General features: G+C 33.5%; 1 protein-coding gene, 1 long non-coding RNA gene and 2 pseudogenes across 2 annotated transcripts; 2 read left to right on the top strand and 2 right to left on the bottom strand.

The window, feature by feature from the left end:
- The first annotated feature begins 502 nt into the window (after positions 1-502).
- Positions 503-1,250, top strand: LOC128175686 (uncharacterized). The gene is made up of 3 exons (XR_008242709.1): positions 503-569; positions 814-927; positions 1,125-1,250. It is a non-coding gene; the product is annotated as an uncharacterized LOC128175686 (long non-coding RNA).
- Positions 1,251-3,409: 2,159 nt separating this feature from the next.
- On the top strand, positions 3,410-5,822 carry LOC128175074 (uncharacterized; annotated as a pseudogene).
- A 146-nt stretch (positions 5,823-5,968) lies between these two features.
- LOC128175434 (uncharacterized) lies at positions 5,969-7,261 on the bottom strand (annotated as a pseudogene).
- A 4,062-nt stretch (positions 7,262-11,323) lies between these two features.
- LOC128175298 (C-type lectin domain family 3 member A-like) lies at positions 11,324-21,425 on the bottom strand. The gene is made up of 5 exons (XM_052840826.1): positions 21,301-21,425; positions 13,387-13,466; positions 12,785-12,872; positions 11,555-11,774; positions 11,324-11,473 (listed from the first exon to the last, which is right to left on the bottom strand). Exons 1-5 carry the CDS (start codon positions 21,383-21,385, stop codon positions 11,449-11,451), a joined length of 498 nt encoding a protein of 165 aa, XP_052696786.1. The 5' UTR covers positions 21,386-21,425; the 3' UTR covers positions 11,324-11,448.
- Positions 21,426-23,820: the final 2,395 nt, after the last annotated feature.

Below are 23,820 nucleotides of genomic sequence, written 5' to 3'. Positions count from 1 at the left end.
ATATGCTTTTAATTAGGTTTCATTCTGGAGTAGAAAAATTGTAAATTTGTAATTACAACCACCTTCCTGCCTGAAATCTTTCAAAAAGAACTATGAAACCTATAATTTTGGCGAAAAACTTAAAGCCATATACGCTGTCATTTATTTGAATTTTTAGAATTAGTGAATGAGGGCTAGAATGGTTTAATTCCACAAAATATACCATATAAAAATTGTCAGTAACTTGTTATACTGTTTTATAAGTTTTTTAAGGCCCGTGTACATGGGTTAAGAATTTTTGTCTTGCAAGACAAAATTTTGTAATGAGCGTGGATATATGCAAGTGACCTGGGGTCAACAAATCGGAGATTGAATAGCGCATCCTCAGCTGAGACAAATATGTTGGAAAAGCGAGGCAGAAAGTCGGATAAGTTAACGGACTCTGCACGAAAGCGTCACAAAAAAGAGGCTAACGCTTAATTAAATAAATTCAAAATTTACATTGGTGACCAATTTGACAGATGGACGGACCTCCGGACAAAACTGACGATAAAATCGAACATCGAACTGGCCAAGATTCTGATGGATAGGTAAGTCACAGTGCTGTGCATATCTAAATATAGTGATTTTGGAAGATCTTTAGACTATTATTTAACGAATATGAATTTAAACATTTTTCTGTTCAATAAAAACATGTAAGCTTAATTTAATTGCTCTCTTAAATACACGAAATCTGTCATTCAATCTCTCCGTTATCGTCTGTAAATTTAAAGATGGGGTACGGAAGGGGTAACGCAACATAAAAATAAATGCACGCTTTTTTATCTGTTTTAGATATGAAAGTAAATCCGAGTCATTTCTGCCCCAAATTACTTCAACACCTGGACCATCAATGGTGTGTAATCACCTTGAAGTTGAATCCGAGTCGGATAGTATAACATCTGAATGGTAACTTAACGTCGTCTCTCTCTCTAAAAAAATGCGTTTTAGTTTTTATGTTCGACATTATCATGATGAAAGATGCATGTATTAGTTTATGGATAATAAACTGATAAAGCAAGAATTACATATGACAGCATTATGATTATTTTAGACTGCTCTCATTTCAAGAGATGACTACAGTTAATTTTTTTTTTTATTTTTAGTGACAACACTGAGATGTCAAACAAGACTATGAAGAGTAAGAGTGGACATGCTTGTAAAAAATTATATGACAGTTTTTGGATCCATTTGAGTAAGTTGTTCATAAAAAATGATTTATGAATTTCGCCTGTTAATTGTTTAGTGAATCTATTACAATTTGGGTTAACATTTTTTAATTGCTGGTACATGTATTCGTCTTCAATGATCTTTTTTAACTTTTAAAAACTCATCTCCAATAAAATGACTTTAAAATTATAAGAAATGTAACATTACATACAAAGTTTAAAAACATTTGAAAAGTTCCAAGTGCAATGTAAATGCTTTTTGTGAAAAGTTCAGTCTATTCACTATGAGCAAGTCTAAGCAAAACTATATCACAGACAGTATAGATGTTGGAACTTAGAGATCAATATACTAAGAAGTATAATAAACATGCATATCTTATACATGCATGGATATATTTATTATAAAACCTACTCCACTGTAAAAAGATATAATACATGTACAAAGATGCATTATTAATTGTGTAAATAACTAAGTTATGTGTTTCAATTTCTAAAAGATTGTCAATGACACCTTCGGAACTTGAATTGCAAGGACAGGGGGATAATTCTGATGATGATGAGGATTATGAGCCAAGCTTCAATTTATCCTTAAGGTAATATAATGGTATGTAACAGTCAGACCGGTTTAAATACTGGTGTCAGATAGCTCAGTTGGTAGAGCACCTGACTAGAGATTCAGGGGGGCCCAGGTTCGAAACTCGGTCTGGTCTGTCATTGGCATTAGTTCAGTATAACTGTTTGTGCAAACCTTGTTTACACTAAACCTGAGTAATGAATTTTTTTTCAATACTTGTGGTCAAACTTTGCTTAAACTAAAAAATATACACCCATCTTTATATCTTATGCATGTATTTTAGACTAGATCATGGCCTTCTATCTAGTGAATCAGAGGAAGAGGATTGCAATGATGACATGGAAGAAGAGCATGACATCGAGCCTTATCCCTGTATTAAAGTAGTAACGACAAATGCAGAAGTAAACGAACTGTTATCAGATAGACCAGTCCTTGTGTACATGGATGCTCTTCTTTCCCTGGCCAGAGCAAATGTCCATCATGTTTGTGGCGTGAAAAGATGTGGACAAGACATCCACATGACATTTCAGAATTTGTCTCCTCAGCTGTATATTTGAAATGGGTAATTGTTATTCATTTTAAATCTTTGAATCTAAAGTTTGAATTGAATGTAAGCATTAATTATCAATTTATGTAATTACCCTTTTATTTATATATATATATATATATATATATATATATATATATATATATATATATATATATATATATATATATATATATATATATATAAAAAGAGGGGGGGGGGGGTATACTGTTTTACCCATGTGTGTCTGTGCAACTGGCTCTGTATATCCGTAACACATTTTCAGAGCATTTAAAAAAAATTTCCTTAACATCTAATTCACATTTCTTGTTTATGTTGAAGTTTCCTCCACTCTTCTTGAAAAATGTTATCTAAGCAACGCAAACTAATGAATAATGTAAAGATAGGATATTCAAAAAAAAAAATTCAAAACTTGAAAATGAAAGAATAAAATGTATTAATTTTTTAAAGAAAGAATTTTGCACAAGTCAACGAAAATGAAAGCTCCTGATGACTTGAACCCCCATACCTGCGGGTCAGCAGTCACTTAATTATGTCAGGTGACTAACCTACTAAGCTACAAAGTAATACACTCGGATTGATTAATATATTAGCCAGAACAATACATGTGATATACTTCTAAAAAATAGGTACAAGTCAAAAGGTGTGGAGGAAACTTTTTTAGAATAATCATAATAATAAAAACATTTTGTCTTGTAGAGCTGTTCAAATAATCACATCGCTCATAAATGGTGCTCGCAATCGCTCCTCAACAGAAGAGTCCACAGTGGTGATGATTAAATGGCTGTTTCTCTGTTGGCCTCAGGTGGCAACTTTCATCAGTCTACCCTTTTTTCAAAATTTTTGAAGTTGCCATTTCTCTCTTCTTCCTCTTTTACCAAAATTCAAAGAAGATACGTCATTCAAGCAATTGAGGAAGTATGGGAAAACCATCAGGGTCATATTTTGGAAGAATTCAGAGACAAAGATGTTGTTATTCTTGGTAAGTTTGTGCTACATTTACATGTTGAACAATATTTAATTTAACTATCATACGTTTTATGGATTAGGATACATGTATCTATGTAACAAAGAAAATTTTAATTCCCAGGGGATGGTCGTATGGATAGTCCGGGCCATTGTGCGCAATATTGTACATACACCTATATGGAAAATGAAAGCAAGAAAACATTGTGCATCTTAACCATGGACAAGAGGATGACAGAGAAAAATAGTTGTACATTAGAAAAAGCTTGCTTTCAGAAAGGTTTACAGTTCCTCTTTCAGAGCGGGATACATGTTGTAGAGGTTGTGACCGACGCACATGTACAAATTGAATCTTTGATGAATAAGCACATGTATAATGATTTTAACTTACTTGTAATAAGATACTGCTATATTATTCTGATACTTTAAATTTTAATGAGTGAATTTTTCAGTGAAAAAAATAATTTAATTTTTTTTTTCCAGAAAATAACTATCATGATATCAAACATTCCTTCGACATCTGGCATGGGTCCAAGAATCTAGGCAAAAAACTGTTAAAGGTACTTGCTGCATTGCACATATTTATATTTATTTTAGTGGTTACTTTGACAAATTTACTGATCTGGTATTGGCTTATAACTGCTAACTAAATTCCAAACCCAGTGTGACAGTAATGATTACTAAACAGATATTTTGCATACTGACTATGCTTAGCCTTAGCATGTATGGTACGAACTTTACAGTATTCCAGATTATGTCTGCACAATCGCATTTCCAATACATGTACAAAATTCTGTGATGCCCATGTGGAACATAGGGAATGAGGTTTTTACCTCCTCTCACATTAAGAACAAAAACCAATAAATTAGAAATTTAACCATAACGCATATTTTTTTGAATTGTAAATATATTTTCAATTCACCTTATTTCCAAGATCAGAAAATCAGATGTATTGGTTTTCTTGGGGTTTGATAAGGACAATTTTTGTGGGTTACACCGTTTGTAGAAATACATCAAATTGTTTGTCTTATTAAATGACAAATCTTTTAAAAATTACACTTGTGTTTTAGGCTGGCCAAGAGAAGACCAAGAAACCTCTTCTGCAGTGGACAAGAGAGGTGGTGAACCACTTCTGGTATTGTTCAGCTTCTGCCAACACAGTTGAAGAGTTCATTGTAAGTATTTTTTCTTTGCATGCCCCCTATGCAATACAATACTTGCATTATTCAGTGAGTAAAAGGTAAACATTGTGCTTGTTTACAACAATACATATTAATATGTACACATAGTTTTCATGTTTAATAATACATATAGTAGAAGACATTTGTCATAGACAATAATTTATTCTCAGTCACATCTTATTCATTCTTGTTTTACAGGGCATATGGTGTGGAGTTTTACATCACGTAATTGGAGAGCACGAGTGGATTCTACTTTACAGGATTGGAGGGAAAAGCTGTTGTGAGCACGGTCCTTTGACTGAGGAGGGAGACAAGGACTACCTAGTGGCAGGCTCTCCCGCACATGTGGCACTGCGAGAAATTGTGTTGGACAAGCACCTTCTAAAGAAAATACCATATTTTCTGCATTGCAGGTATCAACCAAGCAGTTATGCAAAATTCTATGTCAATTAATACTATATACTATATAAATAGTGCCTGTTTGGGAGGGTAACACCCAAGGGGTGTCAATTTCAGCTGTTATCTTTCCAAACAGGCACTATTTTTAGTGATTTTTTTACTGCTTTTATATAGAAATGACGTGAATTTCACGGCAAACCGTACGCGCATGATTTACGCGCATGTAACAATTCATTGTGTTACCCGTTGCTAAGTGTGTTGCTAACGCTGAGGGTAATTATTAATAGAACGGATTATCAACTGCGTCTGAACCAATCAGATTTCAGTATTTAACATGAAAGTATAATAAAAGTTATGCACAAGTTAATGAAATATTTATCGATATACTTGTACATTGATGCAGACTATTACACAGGGTTTTTTTTAACTACAGAAGCACTGCTGCGTTAGAGTCATTTCAAAATCTTATTTTGAAATACTCGCCAAAAAGACTATCCTACACACCACATGTGTACACGGCCAGAACGCTGCTAGCAGCATTGGACCATAATGCCAACTGTGATAGGCCAGCTGCAGTGAAAAAGGATGGCTCTCTCAGGTTTGTATTGAAAAATAAAAAGTTTCAAAATGATGTGCATGATACTCAACTGTACACAGACTGAGAAGTTTATGTTTTTACCATGTTTTTTAGACAGCAGAGATATTATAGTAAGAAGAGTGGGCACTAGTCAGTTTGTCATGTAAAGGAGGAGAAGACATATCCATATGTCAGTGACATCATATCGTCCTGTATTGAAAAGCGCCTGGTAGATCCCATTGGAATGAACAGGCCAGTCGTACTAGATGCTGACGATCCCAGGCGCATTTCCAAGACACTGGCTTCTGTTGAACCCCCTCCAACAGCGCAGCTTGTGGAAGAAAAGAAATCAAGAATTCCCGTGGAAAAGGACATTAAGCCCAAGGACTAAAAAATTAATTTAAATACATGCTAAGAACACAATGCACTGGTTTTGTGTTTTTTATTGAAACCCAAGAACACCTTCAATGTAACCAATGTAATGCCCTGGTGGATCTAGATATCGATCTCTGATCCTTAGAACACAGCAACTGGGAATCACTTTTCGATTTCCAGCACCAAGATGACCATGTATCCACATAACATACTGTCTATAAGCAGCATGTCTGTGTGCTTTATTATAGTCGATGTCCCTTGGTTCAGCTAATGCATCATTTCTGCTTCTTATTGCTACCTCCTATACAAGTTCATCTAAGACAATAGTGTAGAAATCCTGTAAAGAAAGCACTTTATTATTTCCATATATACGATTTATTAACTGCTCAGTGTGTATATTGTTAGGTTAATAGCTTACTGCAAGCTGGGAATGGCAGTTTTGTGGAGTCTTTCCACAACACACATTCTCTTGCATTGTAGGCATCTCCCTACAAAAACTACATGTACACCAGCTAGGTGCTGTGGTCATGTGTTCTTGTGTTGGATTAGTATCTTGAGGAGAATCCAGGATGTCCAGCAGCAGAGAAGGCTCTCTTTTGCACACTAATGCTAGGGTCTTTCTTAGGGACTCGAGATCCATACTAGATATACGCTCCTAAAGTCACAAGAAAATAGTTTTTCCATTATTAAAGAAAATGCAGAGTTACATACATGTATCGTGTCTTGTGAAATATATTTTTTGTCATGTTTTTCTCTTTTTAAATATCACTTTGAAGTATTAGTCGATGGTGTTGTGAATAATTTCAGATAGTTTCATGGTCTCAAATTTTATTCAGCAAATATGTTCCATGCATGTTATAAATTTATTTTTTATCAAGGATCGAGTTGTTCTCTCTTTGGTATAAGTGTAAGGCAGAGAGACATATTTTAAATCATGTACCTCTATTTGTGTCTGGCGATTCTGTCTAGCTTGCATGGCCAGCTCAATTCTATTCTGACCAGCTGCTGCTCTTCCTCTTCCACCCTGACCCCTACCTCTGCCTCTAGCAGCAGCTCTTCGACCCTGACCCCTAGACCTACCTCCACCTTTACCTTTAGATCCATGTGTCTTTATAAATAAAATGGTTTTGAAGGAAATTTTAATGGTATACAACCTGATATGCTTATGATATTTACATGCATTTCTCCTGTCGGACAGGAGCTTTGGTTCATCGTATAATGTGCTCGGTAAATTAAATGACTTACTAGAATATAATACCGATATATACATGTATGTATGGATTCAACATTAGTCATTTCTGACTCTATGGACACAAAAAAGAATAGAATTTAGTCAATTTTTCAGACTTAAAAATTGCTTACATATTACAAAACTAGTATAGTATATATAGATACATGTATGTACAGTATACATGCAGTAAGTCGTGTAAAATTTATCAGTCTTTTTTTCGGCCAATGTCTGTGAACCAGATTCAATTTGTTTATGCCAAAATAATTTTATTATAAGGCAAAAATTGTTACCAACACACAATACATATACAGTCATATATATCGAAAGCATGTATGCCCCCCCCCCCCCCCCTTGCATTTTTCTTTTATTGTGTTGCCCCTTGTGATTCCATGACTGGCAAATAAACACTATATATTATCCAGAAATAAAAAGACCAAAATTTATGTGTAAATATATTTTCTTCTATGGTATTCGTCGACCTCAAAATGTACACAATTTAATTCATCTAGAAATTTCCCCGCCTGGTACCCCATTCTACGTCAGCCATAATGCATGTAATGCAAATGACCGTAGTTTTGCCTCCGTGAGCTCAGCTCGATATTTTGATCATGTTGTAGTTTAAAAACATGACAATATGAATGAAAATTTATTTTCTATGTCAAAAGAAATCAATTGGACACTTACTTGCGACTCCATTTGCAGCATTCAACTTTTTATCAGCGTGTAGCATCAACTCATAAATACTCGGTAATCTCCGTAAACAGTCGCAATGGCGGTCGGTTCAAATAATCAGACGTGCGTAGGGAACGTTTTAAGTAAGTATTTCTTACTTTGTAATCAATATTTATTGTGTATTCAGTGGTGTTTGTTTATATCTTTCCAAAATATCGTCATTTAGTATATCCAAAAATTTACCGCAAATGACAGCGTATATGGCTTTAAAGATCTGGTCTACAAAATCATAATTTCAGTTTCCTTTCAGGTGTGTGGGAGTGAAAAAGATAATTTTTAAACACTATGTGCATTAACACTTATACATCCATTTTGGCACAGCCCTAGATGCAAAACCCATACTCCAGGGGACATGAAATTTTAGTAGAGGACTTCTGGTAAACATAATCACTGTCGTGTATCCGCGCCGGTAGTGACGCGTTTGGATAAAGTAAAAATGGCGACTCCGTTTGTTTCTTGATAAGTTTTTGTGTTATTTAAGGCTTACATTGTTTACTTTTACATTAAAAAGATCGTCAAATCTATTTAAAACATATTAAATCTTCAAAGTTCTACGAAGTTTATGTTTAAATTATGTAAATAAGCAGTTTATGTCGATTAATTTTGAACAACGGAACAGGTTTGGATGACCTTGTTTTTCAAAATAGGACCGGTTTGGATACGCATCTGATACGGTTTGGATGTGGTTAATATGTTGTTATCCCTAAATATTTACATTTTCCAGTGTCTTTGCCTGTGATAACACTACGTATCGGTTTTCGGGGTGTGATCATATCTATCATAAAGCCCTTCGGGCTTTACTGGATTTGATCACACCCGACCAAAATTATCACCTCATAATACTCAAAGAATGATTCTTTATTCCTTAAAAAGAACAGAGGAGAGTGTCAGGCTTGGCACGTTTATTTATTAGCAGGCACACATATTATTCAGAATGCTCTGGATTTCATAATTCCGGGAAGTAGAGTTATCTTCCATGAAACATAAAAAAAAATATATTGGGGCACCTGCAAACGGCCTTACAGTACTACAATGTGAGTTTTTTTAGTTATTCCCTCGCAAAGGGGATGTAGCATCGCTACTGTGCGATATACATGCCCTCACATCATGCTTTCAGTATTATGGAGATCGTCATGTGATAGACATATGAAGTCACATTGTTTAAAAAATAAACATACAAGATTATAAACATTATTTCAGAATAACTAAAAATACACATCATACAGTCGCTTGCCATAAATAGTATTAGATAGTTGTCTGTTAAGGTGTTTATAAGATGCATTGCTTTTTAGGTTAAAAGTGAAAAACTTTTTTTACATTGTTTTATATAGTTTTATTGTGTTCCTCAAGTTTTAACACATATTTTCTTTATAATTTAAAATTAAAGAAAGTATTCTTTTGAGATGTTAGTTAAAAAAATATAAATAATAAAAAATAAATAAAAAATATATAACTATATCTACATTTTCATTTTTTTTCATGTGATAACACAAACGTATCAAATTTGTATACTATATTCGGTCAAATAAATTCAAATCACGTGTAATTGAGGTGCAAGTGGGGTTTGCTTATTTGTATTCAAATATTTAATCGTACATTAAATTAATATAAGTAATATGGAATCATTGTTTGGATACTGTGAGGTGATAATTTCACTCCGGGCTTTATTGGATTTGACCACGCCCCGACCAAAATTATCAATTTTGTACTAAATATACCATTTTATCAGAAGTAAAAAAAAACATGCTTGTCTACAAAAATGAACTTAGTCATCCAGTTTTAGTCCCCTTCGAACATGTGGAAGTATTTTGTTTTCATGACGTTTATGAAACTGTCGGACAGAAAGAAAAATTCACCGTATGTATATTAAGTTCTTTTGATCTTTTGCATGCTGTGTAATTGAATGGTCAACTATCTTTTAAAAAGATGTATCTTCGATTTCACACCAATAAAATGCAAACTGCTCCTTTATGTCTAAAATATAATAAAATGCTATATCTTTAAACTTTATTCAAACCGTACCATTTGCACAATTTATATTTTAGCATCCAAACCGGAATAATTTAATTATCCAAACCGTACTACTTCTTTGGCAGGTGCATGAAGTTATTGCTATTTTTATACATATTAATGTATTAAAAAAATATTGAAATGATTTCATTTTGTTAGTGTAGTGTTTTAAATTAGTTTTGGCTGCTTCAGATTTTTAGTAGGTGTTATATTATCTACGTTATCTCGAAATAGATCTTGGTTTATGCGTTTAAATGCCACGTTAACGATTGATATTCCTATAAAGAGGTCGTTATTATTTACGATGAACAAAAATAACGCACACTTTTTTCAACTGCAAAACCTTTAGAAAAATATAAATGATTATTACGATATTTTAATTAATATTTACCTCGTTGTCGATAGAAAAAAGTACACAACACTCATTGTTTTTGAAATGGATACGCCATTTTCACGTTATCCAAACATGTCTCTACCGGCGCGGATACACGACAGTGATAATTATGAAGTCAGTTTTTCATACAGATGTCCGAGAATAGAGAAGAAGAATTTTAAACATTATATGCCTAAACACTATATTGCCCCCCCCCCCCACCATGTCCTAAAGCCCTGACCCAGGGGCCATGAATTTCACAATTTAGGTAGAGGAGTTAGTGGACATTAAAACCATGTGTTCAGTTTTTTGCCCACATGTGTGGGAGTAAAGAAGAAGATTTTTTAAGATTTAATATATTTTTACTATATGGCCATATTGGCCCCACCCTAGAGCCTGAACCTTTAAAACATGGGTCATGAATTTTCACAATTTCGGTATCGGGCTTCATGGACATTATAACCTGGCATTTATTTCTTATCAAATATATATGGGAGTAGAGAAAAAGATTTTCTAAGATTTAATACAGCCATATTGGCCCACCCTAAAGCCTGAACCCCCGACCCAGGGGCCATGAATTTCACAATTTTGGCAGAGGGCTTCGTGGACATCATAATTATCTATTTAATTTTTAACAAATATATATGAGAGTAGAGAAGATGATTTTCTAAGATTTAATACATTTTTACACATAATACATCATAACCATGCAACCAGATTTTCCTCACATGTATGGGAGTAGAGAAGAAGATTTCTAAAAAATTGTCTTATTTTTATTTGCATAGTTTGCCCCACCTGTGGTGCCCTTGGGGTGGTAGAGCCATACAATTCTCAATTTAGATTTCTCTTATCTTAGAGATGCCTCACACCAAAAATGGTAACAATTAGCCTTGTAGTTTTTTAAGAAGAAGTTAAAAATGTAAAATTGTTAACGCAAGACGGACGCAAACGGATAGATCTCAGGTGACCTTAAAATACAAACCGGTAGGGGACGTGTATTGCTTATGCAGTACTCTCTTGTTTACTTCATATAGGAAACCAGATGGAGCAATAATTGGAAAACGAGTTAAACTTCTTTTCTGATGCCAATGATCTGCAATCACTGTCGAAAGAAAAAGTTCAATTTTATGTCCCACAGTAAATAACTTAATTAGATGTCACATCAATAGCGTAACGTTAATTGTGTTTTTATTTTGTTGTATTTTAAACCCAATTGCGTACAAACAATGGATACGCCCACTCTGGATATACCGGTATAACTAAATAGGCATTTGGGATCTACAAAGCCAAGTCGGTCTATCCAATAAGTTCTCCATCGATTCTATAAAAAAAAATGATATATTGAATGTGGCAAGGGCAGTATAAAAAATGGATTTGAATTCTAATTTAAAAAAGAGAGTACCGAGCTGCTCTCTCACAGATAAACTTCCGTGGTGAGTGACATTCGACATCGGCAAACTTTCCATGAAAATATCCAGACATAATGACGCAGTTTTCAACGCTATGTCCGTTTGGTTCTCTTGGTCCCCAGTTGTTTACTTCGATTGGTGTCAGAGACGAATCATACACCCACTTACTCTCAGTTATAATATCTGTAATACCAACCCAAATGTCGGCGATACCTGTAAAACAATAAAGTTATAAAAAGGGTTTAATGATTTCCCTCTGGTTTAAACTTCGTATCTCTCTATTCTAAGCTTCATGGCTTGACATTATGAGAACTTAGAATGAATATGGAGTAAAAAAAAAGATACCAACTTAGTTGTTACATATTATTTTTCATAGTTATATAGATTATAAACAGAAAATCCCGAATGCGCTATGTAATTTATGCGTATATACCCCCTATTATAATAATACCACAAGATATCTAACTCCAACTTGTGTTGTATACCCTCCTGCAATTACATTCCTTTTCAACGGAAAGCAGCAGACAAGTGTTAATCACCATTCTTTGCTACGATAATTTATTTACAAAACACTCATTAACTTGTTTTGCGTTTATTTGCATATATCTTCAGGAATACTTAGGTCACCCGAGTCACTACAGCGGGTGGTCATCGGCATCGTCGTGCATTTACAGTTTTACATTTATCTCACACGTGTTGAAATACCAAAGGTGTTAGCAGTTACTCTGGTGTAGGCATTTTTGTAGTTCATTTGCAAATTGTCTTAATTTATAAGTATAGAATATTCAAGAAAGTATTTATTTTCGGAGAAGTGAAACGAGGGAGATAATAAATAGGGGTGCATAGCGAAAACTAGAATGGCGGTAGTCTGAGATAAAAGGGCATTTATGAATTCACCAGCTTTCTGTCCTGTACCCCATTTCAGTCGGTGCATCGTCCGTTACAATTTTACATTTAATTAAAATTTCCTGAAACTGTGAATATTATAAAAGATTGAAAATTAGAGGCCTTTTTACCAAACGGTTACAATTATTGTATCCTGAAACTAGGGTATTGATAAAAGTGGGGGTAACAGTCAGAGGGGTCGTTGACTAGGGTTTTGACTCGTAAATGACTGCCAGGTGACCGTCAAGGCCTGTAGGCCTCTTGTTTTGTATTTCAAAAACACCCCATCAACGTTAGTTTTGATTGGTTTTAACGTTGCTTCTGGAGGAGTAAATTACCAAAATGCTGAAGTTCTCCAGATAAAAAACCTATTTCTGCAGTAGTTCTAGGTTCAGCAAGCATTGATTTGAAAGACTGGCAAACAACCTATAAATAAATGTAGAAAGAAAGAAAAACATTGTTTTTAGAGTCTTTGCTCTGTATAATTATATAATGTTAAAAAAATCTTGCAATATAATGTTTAAAAAATTTATCATCATCTAGTGTGCTGATTATTAATAATGATGAGATATTTTAAAAGCATAGCCTAGCTGAATAATGTGCTGGAAACCATCATATCATTTTCAGTGAAAATGCTGATATTTTTTAAAGCAAAGCCTGTAACTGTCATTAGCAGAAATGCAAAAGTAAACAATAAAACAAATTAACGTCGACAATGAAGAACCTTTCTGTACACATAATAGCCACATATATTTTAATTAATGCATTGTCCCGTGAAGTTATGTTTTTTTTTCTGGAAAAAACCAGCTCTCGTAATATATACAGCCCAGAAACAGTCGAAATTAACATGGGGGCAAAGATACTTTTAAGGGCTAATACATACATTAGCTTTAACAAAATGTCTTTGCTGATTTCAACAGACAATAGCAGCATATGTTACCGAAGCACTACTCCATGTTTCCATTGTATGAGAAAAGAAGTAGCATTTATTTTGATAACCTGTCCATCCTCCTGGGCAGTCTACAATACAAAATTATGATAAATAAAAAAAAGTGAGCAAGCTCAGATACCCCACGCTCCCCTCTTTATTACTTGACAATGCCATACGCAATGAATGGATTAAATATGTAAAATAATTAAATTAATAGGCGTTTCTTGCAACATAATCATCAGATCAAAACTTTCTGCAAATATGCCCATTTACTTTGTCTTTAAAAAACAACATAAAACCCTTAAACTAAAAAGGGGCAATATTCCCAGAAAAATAATTGACTCTGCATTTTCTTGGTAATATGCGCATCTACTTATTCTGACCTAAATACTTATAAAGTTTCACGAAATTTCAGCGGTTAAGAAGAGTAGCTCCTACAAATTCTTCATTATCTTATTCAATATATGTACAAAAGTAAAAGTTCACCAGGGTCCAAATTCCCAGAGAAATAATTCTAAAGGAATATGCACATCTACATTCTGTGTTCGAAATACCTACACTATTTCACGAAATTAAACATTATAATACCCCTCGAACTTGTTGTGTAGGGTATTATGAAGGAAAACGTGAGCAAGCTCACACATCCCACGCTCCACTGTTACTTGACAATGATACATCCAATGAATGGCAATACACAAAATAATTCAATAAAGGGCATAACTCGCTATAACCTTCCTGCAGATATGCACATACATTCCTTTTGTTTTAAACTGAAAATAATAAATAATAAAAAGTTAAAATGGCCGAAATTTGCAGACAAAATAAAGGAAATGGAATTTCCTAGCAACATTTACACGTTAGTCTTTAGATGCCTACAGAGTTTCACTAAATTCCTTGCAGTGGTTTAAGAGAAGTTGCGCTTACAAACTGGTCATTACTATATTCAAGATATGGCTAAAATTTTAAGTTGAAAAGGGCCGAAATTCCCAGAAAATAACGGAATAAGAATGCTATTGGTAATATTTACATCCACACATGGTGTCCTAAATACCTACACCTTTTACGAAATTCTGTACAGCGGCTTAAGAGGAGTTGCGCTTTAAAAAAAGCAGCACTGTCGGACTAGTCAAAAACATTATACCCCTCCCAACTTCGTTGCCTTGGGTATTATAATTATACGGGTAACGGTTACAATTAGTACATGTATCACTATGTGAGCCCCATGACGCAAAATGGGTTGGTGTTCTATTGAAACGATTAACCGTTCATCTGATTTTACTGAAACCATGATGAATATTTGATATGTGATACTATAATAAACGTTCTATCTTTCTTTTCGTAAAAAAATATTATAACTTGGTACATACCATTTTAATTTTCTGTCACTAAGAAATAATTTATCTAGTAAATTAATCGTTGGCAGAAATATCAGCTGTTTCAACATATTTGACATAATTCTATTTAATTGAAATCAGTTTATGTGTTGTTTTTTTATAAGCCAAATTGGGTAACTATTTGATTTTTACATCTTTATTATTGTTCATGCAATAAACATTTTCTTTATGAAAATATGACACCCGTTGCTATGGTAACAAGGCCAATAAATGCAAAAAACAAAATCGAAGGTGCTTTTTAAAGACTCTTATTCCTAATTTTAGAGATTTTAAGAAAAGAAAATTCATGTTAGAATCCACATCAATATCAAGGCTTTGTTATGCTACAAAGGATGTGTTGTTGCTTTGGAAATAAAATACATAGAAATTACACAGAAATTCTTACTTTTTTGAAAAATCAATAACAACGGTAGTTATTTGAATAAAAATCAGATTTTTATATGTTGCACTAAAGTAGATTTTTTTCTTAAGAATATCAAAAAGTGAAATTTTGTATTTGAAAAATATCCTTTCCAAAACCTCAAATTATTAGAATTTTCCAAATTTTTCAGCTTGTTGCCGTTCAAAATGTTCTTAATTTTGCTATTTAAATTGTTTAAAGGTCATATGAAACGACATTTAACACTATGATTTTCTTTCATAAATATAAAGCTTAGTTTAACAAATGTTAAAATACGTGAAGTAAGATTTTTTTGCCTTTGCATTACTGAGAAATAACCGTGAAAACTCCGCACCTGAAAAAAATTCTTCCCCGCTTATCGTTCTTGATTTTATGAATTTATGACGTCACACAGACCCACCGATGTAAACAGTGAAGCTTTACAGTAGTTTATCGATTTGATTTTAGTAATTTCTGCATATATGAACGTTTCTTTCTTTTCAAATGAGATCATTTGATTTCATAGTACAGATGACTTAGTTTCGTTAATGAATAAATCTACTATCAGCTTCTCACCAGAGTAAAATAATGATGAAGATCCCGTACTGCAGTGAAAATTTAACGAAAGAAATACTCTAAACATTAACAGCTGATTAATGAATTATCCTGATCCTTTTGAAATAGAAACATCATTTTCTTCTTCGATACGTATATTGATTGAGCTACATTTAAAGGGAATTAAAGCATTTTAATTCATTTGATTTATTTTGTCACATAAAAAAGTATAAGGCAGGCCAATGAAAATGTTTGAGGTATTGTGTACATAGTTTGTATTTAAGAGCTGCTGTAAAATACCGCAAAATTATTCTTAAGTTTTATTTTAAAATAATAAGATTTATTAATTAAAAAATAAATCAATTTATTTTAGAGTGAAGCTAAGTTTTTTAATTATTCCGGAATATTTTATTCCGGAAATTTGTACAGTTTTGGTTTACGTTTAAGAAACTTCCTTTTTGAAAAAGGCAGCAACCGGGATGCACATGAAAAAGTTGTGAGAAAAATATTTTCAAATTAGTGAATCTTTTGTACAAAATATCGTGCGAGATTATTGAAACTGGTTCGAGTAACAATTTACAGTGACAATATTTACGTCGATAGTCGAAAAAAATAAAGGATTAAGTCGATGTTGGTGGATTTCTGTTGGCCTGACGTTAGCGTGCGCACATCATGCCGAAAGTAAAGAAGAGCAAACGGATTGCAGAGCGGAGAGAAGGTCCGACAAAAAATCATCAGCAGTCAAAAAAAAAGAGGGGGCAATCTGTCAACACGGACACTTCGGTGACAGTGGAGAAATCCCCGGAGGTTGACCATGTGGTTGGAAACACAAAACATTGCCCGGAATCAGGTACAGTTCAAAATTTTACTGAACACAATGATATTCCTCAAATGATTGTTAGCTTTAACAACGTTTTAGGTTTAAATGTTTCTCAAGAGTTGAAGAACAAGATAATTAACGGTCAGTACGTAGATTTGGCAAAAATGTTTGTTAATTCCAATGAGCCTCAAAAACAATCACTTGTTATGGTGAACGGCGAGCTTCAAGCTACCGAAAAAAATGCAAAAAATATTAGTAATATTCAACAATGGACAGATGCTTTTATCATATTTGCAAGCATTTATTTGGAGGGTCATCCTACTAAAGCCTTAGATCTCTTAAAGTACATGAATGATGTTAGGTTAGCAGCAGCTAGATCATCCGGTTTAGGATTTAAAGAGTATGACCAGCAATTTCGATTAAAGCTTGCAAAAAACCCATCGGGAGCATGGGGGACAGTTGACCCGGAATTGTGGTTAATTTACATTACACCTATAAGTAGGTCATTTCTGGCTGCTGATACACAAAACCAGAGTCAGAATAGTAAGTGTTATACATATAATTTTCAGGGGTCTTGTTTCAAGGCACCCTGCAGTTATTTGCATCAATGTATGAAATGTAATGCCCAGCATCCACTAGCAATTTGCCCAAAGAAATAGCAGATGCAGTCATCCAGGGGGGGCCAGCCATTTCGTAGTCAGGGCTCCAATAGAGGATATAGGGGACAGTATCAAAATACAGGGAGTAGAGGAGCATTCCATTCTGAGGGGGGGGGGGGGGGGGGGGCAATCACTACTAGGCTCAATGTCTGGAAGTTGGGATATAACCCAATCAAAATTCATAATTTAAAACCACTACTACAAAATTCAAATAAGGCTATAGGAACTGAATTATTACAAGGTTTTCAGTTGGTTTTAGAATTGGCTATAAGGGTCCAAGGCTAAGTCAAAAAATATTAAAATCTTTTTTGCAATTTCCAGAAGCAGCACGGGAAAAAATAAATAGTGAGGTTTCTTTTATAGGCAGAATTGCAGGCCCCATTTCAAACAAACCAATATCCAACTTATGAGTTTTCGCCAATAGGTATAGTCCCCAAGTCCGGAGGTAGCTGGAGATTAATAACACATCTTTCTTATCCAGAAATGAATAGTGTCAATCATTTCATAGACCCAGAGGACTGTTCAGTTGCATACACATCTCTAGATCAGGTATTACAGGAAGTTGCACGGTTAGGTAAAGGCACTGTTTTGGCAAAAATGGATATAAAGTCTGCATTTAGACTAATGATTATAAACCCAGGAGATTTTGACCTCCTAGGTTTCAAGTTTGAGGGAAATTATTACATTGATAAGTGCCTGCCAATGGGGTGTGCAATTTCTTGTAATCTATTTGAAAAAATTTCAACATTTTTGCAATGGGAATTGAAAAGACGAATTGAAACGGGCAAAAAAAATTTATTTTTGGGTGCCTCTGGTTCAGATGAGTGTGTTCAGCTGATGCAAGGGTTCCAGGACTTGTGTGAATTCATTGCTGTTCCCTTAGCACAAGAAAATACAATGGGTCCTTGTACAAACATAATTTTTCTAGGTTTAGAAATAGACACCTCAGACATGGTTGTAAGAATCCCACCAGAAAAAATACAGCAATTAACTTCACTTCTAACATCAAGTTTGATGAAAAAATCTCTCCAGCTTCAAGAAATTCAGAGTATTGTTGGGAGTTAAAAATTTTTTAGCAAAGGTGTTCCAAATGCAAGGGATTTTATTAGGCGGTGAATTTCGTGATACTATTACCCTTGAGAGGCTTTGGCCCCCTCCTTTAGAGCAAATTATACAATTTGTTGGTTACATGTCAGCAAGAGGGTTGGGAGAATCTACAGCAAAGACCTATCTGTCTGGAATTTCATACTATCTCAAGTTGTATAATTACACAGATGTGACTCAAAATTTTATAGTCAGAAAATTATTGTAAGGTTAAAGAAGAAAGGCTAAGTCTAAAGATATCAGATTGCCAATAACATTAAACATTTTGGAGAGCATATTGAAATCATTGCCAATTGTCTGCAATGATATTTATGAAGCAAAACTTTTTGCAGCTGCTTATAGTTTAGTTTTTTTGTGTGTGGATATTTTAGGGTAGGTGAGATAACCGAGGGGAAGAAACAAGCTGTATGTCATGCAGTCCAGTTTAACAACCTGTAGTTGTCATTGGATAAATCTTTAAAAATTATATCTGGAACACCCCAAAGCTGATCAAAGGGGAAAGGGGAAAATGGTTGTTATTGGTGGCTACATTAAGTACCCAGATATTAAACCCAATGATGAGCTGTTGTTTGACAGGGATGGTGTTCATTTGTCTGAAAAAGGAACTGAAATATTTTTAAATACAATTTGTGCAGCTATTTAACAATTTAGCAAAACTGGGATACTTGTTCATCCCAAACTCTACTAGTTTTGAACCAAGTTTATTGTTCATGTGGGATGTGGCAAGGTCTAGGCTTAAGGAACTACCCGCTTCCCCCACATGGTGGCGGTGGCTTCACTGAATACATACAGTGCATGCATTCACTTTCGCTATGTGGATGAATGCGCGTGTTGTTCCCGATCTACTTGTGCACAATTGATGTGCAGTTGAAATTATTTGATAATGACAATTTGAAGTTGAACAATTTTTGGCTCGAATTGCCGTTTACCGGAATCTTAGTTGACCAAGTTGGTGTTTTGCATTTATATTGATTGCAATTGTTGAAGTTGTAATATTCTTTTTGAGCCATTTGCTAATTTTTTATGTTGCAAATATTTTCTTTGCCGTTAACCGGAAAGAATAAATTTGCACAGTTGGTTGTTTGAAAATTGTTGAATTTTTTAGACAATGATGTGTTTTTGACCATACCCATTTGGTGTCAATGCACTAATGGCATTTCCATTGTAAAATTATGATGTAATTTACAAATACTTTATTTACACATATTTTACTCATTGTCTTGAAGCCAAGACCAAATAATGCCACAGAGGGGGGTGGATTACAATACATGAAAATGAATAAATCTGTTGTGAATCTGATTTGGTGTTTTATTTTTATTATTTAGAGTTCAATATGGCATGTTAGAAAATATGGATTGGTTTTATGGGTGCTGACCATGTTGAGTGTTAGCATGCTTCAGGTCTACAATAATATTAATTTCTGACTTATTGATATATACATGTATCTTTAGGAAATACTTTGTGTACTCGTGTATTAACGTTTTTTTAAATTAGATCGCGGAAATATGGCACTTAAGGATTTCGAAATGTATCGGTAAAATAAATCGGTTGTTTGATAAATATTGTTGTGAACAAATGTGAAGATAATCAACAGATTTTATTAAGAACAAGCATCAATTATAAAAAAAAAAAAGAACGAAAGAAAAAATTGCGGAAGAAAGTGAATATGTGAGTAAACACAGCACATACACGTTGTAAAATCAAAACACAGCACATATAAGTACACGTTTCAAAATCAAAACATTTGAAGAAATTTCTCTTAGTCTAAAAATAATTAAATGGTAAAATATTTGTGAATTTGAAAGCGAAACAAACAATATACTCGTGAAGCGAATGAGGCACCACGACGAGGCCAGTCGAATTAATGAATTGCATGAACGTGCAAATGGGAAAAAACGATCAGTTATTTTTGAATTTGATAATTTTATTAAAAAGATTGAAATAAAACATATATACATGCATATATTAAAAGTATATTATACTTGCATGTAGATTAGATCTTATAAAGAAAATCATTCATTCTCCGCGCAATCTCTAAACTGAATATCTACACGCTATCAAATATAAACGCACACGATTTCATTTCTTGAGAGAAAAAATACTGCCGTGGTTGATTATTGTATAATTATACAAGTTTTTATATAAAATAGTATTTTTTTCTTTAAAAATGCTGCAAAATGACAAGGAAATTTGTATACACAACATAGCTTTATAAGGCCATTGGGTCTTACTGACGTCATAAGCAAGGGAGGTAAGCCGCGTAAGCCAATGTTCCAGTTCCCGATTAAGTGATTTTGATCGACTGTGGCGCTCACATTTTGCATAAAATATTCAAAAAACAATGTCAGTCTTATTAAATAGGCACTTATGAACTCATTCCCGTATATAACTTAATATGGTCAGGATATCGTTTCATATGACCTTTAATAAACAATTATAATATTGTGTGAAAAAAAAAATTAATATTTGCGCTTAAATTTCAAATTGGAGGGAAAAATTTCATTTTGAAAATTCTGTTTAGTTACTACAGAGACACTTTAAAACTATGCGTTTCTCCATAAACGTTTTTCTTTACCTCAAAACATTTTCTTTTAATTTGATAATATATTCTACCCTGGAAACTCGAATTGTTGCCATTCCTCACAATATGTTTTTAAATAAGCATTCAAATGCACATTTTCCCTCTGTTACCATTGCAACATAACAACAAAGCGACAAATAAATGGTGTCAGGCTTTGTTACTTATCAAAGTCTATCAAACAGTAAATTATGACCAAAAAAATCGTTGACTTTGCGTGGCCACCGAATTTTGATTCTTACATAGAATTGATCTTTTAAAAAACATTCATTGAGATATAATGTGCTGCATTTATATTTTGAAAAGACTAACTTTAAATTTTCTGTCAACATGAAGCAGTGAATCTTAATTTGAATAAATCACGTTTAACGGTAGATAAACAAATGTTTAATCTTAATAGCTAACCAAGAAAAAGAGAAAAAACTATTTTTCACCTGTAGAAAGCACTAGCATAGGTGCTACAGCAAAGATCCACAAATATTTCATTGTATTGTATACATGTATATTGGCGTGAAACATAATACAAAGAAAGCAAAATGATAAGAAATGACCAATTTAGATAACTTTGGTCACTTAATAAACTAGGTTATCAAAAACGAATACGATACAGGTGTTTGGATCTAAACCATTTTCCATTAGTATATAATATATATAATTATATAATATTTCCTTTTCTTGAATCGTTTTATGAAGGAGGAACCAGGTAGATGTAAATAAGTGTCTACAACGATTATGTGTCTGATACCATTAATTGATTGTTTCCACCTTAATTACGATGGTTCCTTGTTCCATTGTTATCATTCATACCTATCACAAAGCTAATGTAAGTAAGTAAGTAATTTATTTATTTATAGTGACATGTGTATACATTTCCAAGTGTAATATTAACAACAGTCAGCATAGATTAAACACCCGGCCCCTCGGGCCTATATGCCTCTTTAAACACATAATACATGAAAAAAGAAAAGAAAATAACACAGCATCAAGCGGTAAACAAAGATATGATTGAAAATATACATGTATGAGTATAAAACTTTCTTCAGAACCTTGAGTTTGCATAGTTTATGTAATACAGTATATGTTTATTTTCTGAACAATAAAGAGTGTGTACGTGTAAAAGAATGATGTAAGTATTCGGCAACCTGCCGAGGATAATTTGAAATAAGAACAATTAGTGCATCTGTATCTGACAAATGTAGTAATTGATTAAACCAAGTATTTTCGAAAGGGATTCTCCTATAGTCATTATATGAAGGACAATGTAATAAAAAGTGAATTTCGTTTTCTATTCTATTTTTACAACAAAAAGTACAAATTCGCTCTTCAACAGGTTCACCGTGGTATCTTCCCGTCTCAATTCTCAATGGTAAAATCCCACATCTAAACTAACTAAGCCAAAATTGAACGCAATTGTTTAGACATATCTAAAACTAATAATTAACTGTTTTAAAAAGTGCGTAAGTACGTAGTTTTGGAATATTGCTAATCTCACTGTTCCAGAAATTTGAATAGAAGAAGTGTATTTTTGATTGAACTATATAAATTTGTGTCTACGATCATTCTAGAGTCAAAGTAGTAATATAAATCTAAACAGTGACAATTTTCTTTTCAATCACTACACCAATTATTTCTACATCTTTTGTAATCAATTTCAAATACATTTCTTGTGACCCGTTCATTGTCAAAGGATAAAACTCTATTTCAATATCTAATTACGTTAATCCAACATCTACATTTACTAGGTACCCATCCAGTGTCTCCATAAAATGACAAAGTTGGCACAAAACGATGAACTCCAAGAAAATGACGAATAGCTCTATTTTGAGTATCATCTCTCGATTGAAATTTTTTGAACCCCCAGACACTGGATGTATAGTCCAAAACTGGAATGACACAAGGGTAGAATAATTTCTTGTATGAGTTAAACCTAAAGTCTTTATTATTATGTATTGAGGAAATAATCAACAGTACGTCCCTCTGCTATAGCTAGCCTTTCTCCATTATCTATAAAGTTTCCTGAGTAAGTAAATGTTATTCCCAGATACTTATAATTATCAACTGTTTCTAGTTTATTAGACACAAAAGTAAATTCAAAAATCGTTGCTCCTTCCCTACTTTTTCTAAAATGCATACATTTTGACTTGGTGTTTATAAGTACTCTCCAACGTCTACACCACTCATGTAATTTATTTACAATACATTGTAAATCTTCTGTAGATTTGGCTATCAAAGCAATATCGTCTGCGTATAATAACATGGATAATTTACGATTTACAAGATCTATTCCTACATCTAGATTATTAATTTCCTGAGCAAGGTCATCGATGAAAATTGAAAATAGGGTTGGAGATAAATTATCACCTTGTTTTACACCAGTTTTACACTCAAACTAATTTGTGAGAACACCATTAATTCGTACACATGATTCTGAGCTCTGCTAGATATTTTTTATCGAATTATACACTTTACCATCTATGTTATTCATTAACAATTTATATAACATCATATCCCTATCGCAAAGTCGAAACATTTTTGTAGATCAATAAATGCGACATAAAGGTTTGAGTTGTTAAGTGATCCTCGCATGACCTATCTTTTCTGAAACCGTTCTGTTTGTCTCCTAATACGTCGTTCGACTCTAAATAACACACGATTCTTTTGTTTATAAAAGAACTGTAAAGTTTACTGATACAGGACAAGAGGCTCACTCCACGGTATTTCATAGGGATACGTTTATCTGATGTAGGACCCTTAAGGATCGGACAAATTATCGCTTTCCGCCACACCAACGGAATAATGCCTGAATCTAAAATATGTTGAAAAAGATGCCGTAACGTTTCGATGACTGCGGGGAATTTAAAGACACTGTAAGGAATTCCGGCGAATCCATATGAAGATTTAGATTTGGCGTGCATCACAACATTATATATTTCGCAATTTATTTCTTCATTAAC

This window comes from Crassostrea angulata, chromosome 3, assembly GCF_025612915.1.
Source record: "Crassostrea angulata isolate pt1a10 chromosome 3, ASM2561291v2, whole genome shotgun sequence".
Lineage (NCBI taxonomy): Eukaryota > Metazoa > Mollusca > Bivalvia > Ostreida > Ostreidae > Magallana > Magallana angulata.
Note: the sequence above shows the minus strand (reverse complement) of the source record. Positions and strands in the feature narration are given on the sequence as shown.

Bases quoted from the DNA above. Each gene is read 5' to 3' on its own strand.
- LOC128175298 (XM_052840826.1), bottom strand. From the start codon at position 21,385: ATGTTTCACGCCAATATACATGTATACAATACAATGAAATATTTGTGG. The intron at 12,873-13,386 runs GTAACATATGCT...ATTTATTTATAG, and splicing joins AAACATGGAGTAGTGCTTCG to GTTGTTTGCCAGTCTTTCAA. The intron at 11,474-11,554 runs GTACTCTCTTTT...TTTTTTTTATAG, and splicing joins ATCTGTGAGAGAGCAGCTCG to AATCGATGGAGAACTTATTG.